Below are 4,067 nucleotides of genomic sequence, written 5' to 3' on the forward strand. Positions count from 1 at the left end.
CAAGTGAGTCTCCTGCCTCTGCCTCCCAAGTAGCTGGGACCACAGGCGCCCGCCACAACACCCAGCTATTTTTTGGTTGCAGCCATCATTGTTATTTTTGGCGGGCCCAGGCTGGATTCGAACCCACCACCTTAGGTGTATGTGACTGGTGCCTGAGCCACTTGAGCCACAGGCGCCGAGCCACCTGACTAGTTTTTGTTGTTGTTGTTGTTGTTGTAGTTGTAATTGTTATTTAACAGGCTTGGCTGGTAAGTGGCTGGTGCCCTACCCACTGAGCTATAGGCGCTGAGCCCCAATTTAAATTGAGTTTTTCTCTTGTGTAGATGTGAATTAATTTTGTCTGCTGGCTTCATACTAGTTTTGAATACTTTAGATACTTTTTTTTTTTATCCTTGTAATACTTTACCAAAGAGAATGTTCTCCAGCTCTATCCAGGTTAATGCAAAAGATAAATCTCCATCTTTTTTTAGGGCCGAATAATATTCCATGGTATACATATATCACAGTTTATTAATCCATTCATGGGTTGATGGGCACTTGAATTGATTCCACATCTTGGCAATTGTAAATTGAGCTGTGATAAACAATCTAGTGCACATGTCCTTGTGATAAAATGATTTTTTTTCTTCTGGGTAGATGCCTAGTAATGGGATTGCAGGATCAAATCAAAGGTCTAATTTGAGTTTTTTGAGGATTTGAAGTAGGAGGATTCTTCATACTTATTTCCCGAGAGGCTGCATTAATTTGCAATCCCAAAAACAGTGTAAAAGAGTTCCTTTTTCTCTACATTGACTCTAGCACCTGCAGCTTTGGGACTTTGTGATGTGGGCTAATCTTACTGGGGTTAGGTGATATCTCAGGGTGGTTTTGATTTGCATTTCTCTGATGATTAGGGACGATGAACATTTTTCATATGTTTATTGGCCATTTGTCTGTCTTCAGAGAAGTTTCTGTGTGTGTGTCTTGGAGGGGTTTCTTTATAAGCATTCTCATCCCTATTAGCTTGTGTCCTTTAAAGATATAACATCCCAAAAGTCAAACCTAGAAAAACAGTTCTTAAAAGTTAAGGTTAGTTAGCTGGTTTCCAGTCATTTTAATTGTAAATTTTCTCTTAAAATGTGTTTTCCTACACTTTGGCAGGAAAATTAAATGTATCAGAGAAATTGTAATTTGCAAGTTCCTGAATTGTAACTGTAAGTTGAAGTGATAAATACACAAATTCTTTTCAGAAGTTTCTTTTAATAGTTTTCTGAGTACTCATTTATAGGTCTCCTTTTATTCCTCTTTTTTTCCAGTTAAAAATTTTAAGTAACCCAACTATTGAATATGCTTTAGGAGAGTTTTACTAAAAACAAACAAAACAAACACCCCCCCCCCAAAAAAAAGACAAGAGAGTTTTACTAATTTATTAATTTTTTTACTAACTTACTAAATTTTTTTCTGGGAGACTTATTCAGTCCATTTGAAACTGGCTATTTCTTTTTTCTACACAAAATAGATGTCAGCTGTGGTATACAAACCAGAGTGTGTTCACATAAACAAAGACCTGTCTGTTAGATTGTTGTGTGAATGCACACATTTATGAAAGCCTTGGAATGACTTGATTTACTCTTACACCTACAAAATATTTTACTTTAATTTGATAGACTTTATAAAATATCTGAATATATTTACATCTCACATGAGAGGATTTTTTTTTTTGAGACAGAGTCTGACATTGTTGCCTTTGGTAGAGTCCTATGGTGTCACAGCTCACAGCAACCTCTAATTCTTGGCCTCAAGCAGTTCTCTTGCCTCAGCCTCCTGAGTAGCTGGGACTACAGGTGCCGGCCACAACACCCAGCTATTTTTAGAGAAGAAGTCTCGCTCTGGCTCAGGCTGGTCTTGAACCCTTGAGCTCAGGCAGTCCACCCACCTTGGCCTCCTCAGTGTTAGGATTATAGGTGTAAGCCACTGCATCCGCCCCATGAGAGGGTTTTTTAAAAAAGTGTAATTGATAGGCTAGTGTGGTGGCTCATGCCTATAATCTTAGCACTCTGGGAGGCTGAGGTGGATGGATTGCCTGAGCTCACGACCAGTCTGAGCCAGAATGAGACCTTGTCTCTAAAAATAGCCAGGCCTTGTGGTGGGCATCTGTAGTCCCAGCTACGAAGGAGGCTGAGGCAAGAGAATGGCTTAAGCTCAAGAGTTCGAGGTTGCTGTGAGCTGTGATGCCAGGGCCCTCTACTGAGGGAGACAAAGTGAGACTCCAGGGGAAAAAAAAGTATAATTGATGTCCTTGAAGTTCTTCAACAGATACCATATTAAGTTATGAATTAGAAACTTAAATTTAAATGGGGATTCCTCTGTTGAATCTTCCTCTATTAATTCTTCTTGGTATTTAGAGTTGCTCGTGTAATAATTTTACTTTAGTAACACATGCTGAGTAGGGATAGGACGTAAGAATTTGGATGTATTTGGTGTCATTTTCCATACTTATATTGCCTTTTCCAATCTTTAAAATGGTACTGTTCCTGATTTTTGTCCTTGAGGAGTTTTCCCTTTCTTCTTCCTGAGGATGCCTTTTTTTTCTTTTTTTTAATATTTAGGAAAAGGAGTCTTCTAGTTCAAGTATCACTTAGAAGTACAGTACAGAGTTTTACTAACATAGTAGTATTTCTAAGTGATACTTGAACTAGAAGATTGTACCAGGTTGCTTATAGTTTCTCTTGAATTTGTTGTATTGTATTGAAAATATTTAGGTATAAATTCCATCTTTTTTGTGACTGACTTGTGTCAGAATCAGCCACTTATCTTTCTGTTCTTGGGGTAGGGTGGTATCTGGACAAGGGTGACTGAAGTCCTCCCTCTTTGTGAAATGAAAACAGAAAGGATGGGTAAGGGCTATGTGAGGACTTTGCCATTGTGACCGAAGGTTAGACACCTCTCTTTTCTTTTATTTTTATTTATTTTAGTGGGTTTTGGCTGGAGCTGGGTTTGAACCTGCCACCTCCAGCATATGGGGCCGATGCCCTACTCCTTGAGCCATAGGCACGGCTCCTCTCTTTTCTTTTGGTAGCAGGCTATGGTAATGCAGTAGGTCATTTATGCTCCTTACATTGTTATTATCTGAGAACAAAGTAGTTGTTATCTGATGAATAATTGACTAAGAAATATAATTGATTGCCGGCTATTAAGATTTAATAATTGGTTTTCAAGAGAAAGTTATAGGAATTTAGCAGAGAGAAATGCTTAGTGAAAAATTTAGGTAAATGTGCTTTTTAGCTTGGCAAAGATAAAGTTGGAGATTTCAGTTTAATGTTTTTTGTTTATTTCAGTTGTATCACAGCAATCAAACCAAACTGTACTCAACTCAACTGCTTCTACCCTGAATGTGAATGCTTTAACACATGAAAACCAAACGAAACCATCTATATCCCAAATCAGTACCATGTTCCCTCCCACAACTAGTACAGTGAAAAGTAGGGGAGTATCTGCGGCCCCTCCTCCCTCACCGACCACTTTGTTCCAAGAGGAAGCTGATAACAATGAAGATCCTAGCATAGAGGAAGAGGATCTTCTCACGCTGAACAGTTCTCCGTCCATAGCCAAGGACACTCTGGACAATGGAGATTATGGCGAAACAGACTATGACTGGACCACCAGTCCCAAGGATGATGACCCTGATGACACCTTGGAAGAAAACAGGGGTTACATGGAAATTGAACAGTCAGTGAAATCTTTTAAGAGCCCATCTTCAAATATAGAAGAGGAAGATAGCCATTTCTTTCTTCATCTTATTGTTTTTGCTTTTTGTATAGCTGTTGTTTATGTTACATATCACAACAAAAGGAAGGTAAGTCTGAGATTTTTCAGCCCCTCCATTGTCTTCTACTATCTCAATCATGTTTTTTATTAATGTTTTTGATGATTCAGGGTTTTTTATTTAGTCAAGTTTAAATTGATGGTAAAATATTGAAATGTCTAATCAGTTTATAAATCTGTTGTATATTTTAATAAATTACAGACAGAATGTTTAACTATATGTACGTCTAAAAAATTAGTCAAATTCTTTCTTTTTTTTTTTT

General features: G+C 37.9%; 1 protein-coding gene across 1 annotated transcript in view; it reads left to right on the top strand.

The window, feature by feature from the left end:
- Positions 1–4,067, top strand: part of CUNH5orf15 (chromosome unknown C5orf15 homolog) — a 20,873-nt gene that overhangs the window by 13,623 nt on the left and 3,183 nt on the right. Inside the window, exon 2 of the mRNA XM_003782192.3 lies at positions 3,318–3,835. Coding sequence (XP_003782240.1) covers positions 3,318–3,835 — 518 coding nt within the window. The remainder of the gene's footprint in view (positions 1–3,317; positions 3,836–4,067) is intronic.

The sequence above is a fragment of the Otolemur garnettii genome, unplaced genomic scaffold (genome assembly GCF_000181295.1).
Source record: "Otolemur garnettii isolate 467f Iridium unplaced genomic scaffold, OtoGar3 scaffold00003, whole genome shotgun sequence".
Lineage (NCBI taxonomy): Eukaryota > Metazoa > Chordata > Mammalia > Primates > Galagidae > Otolemur > Otolemur garnettii.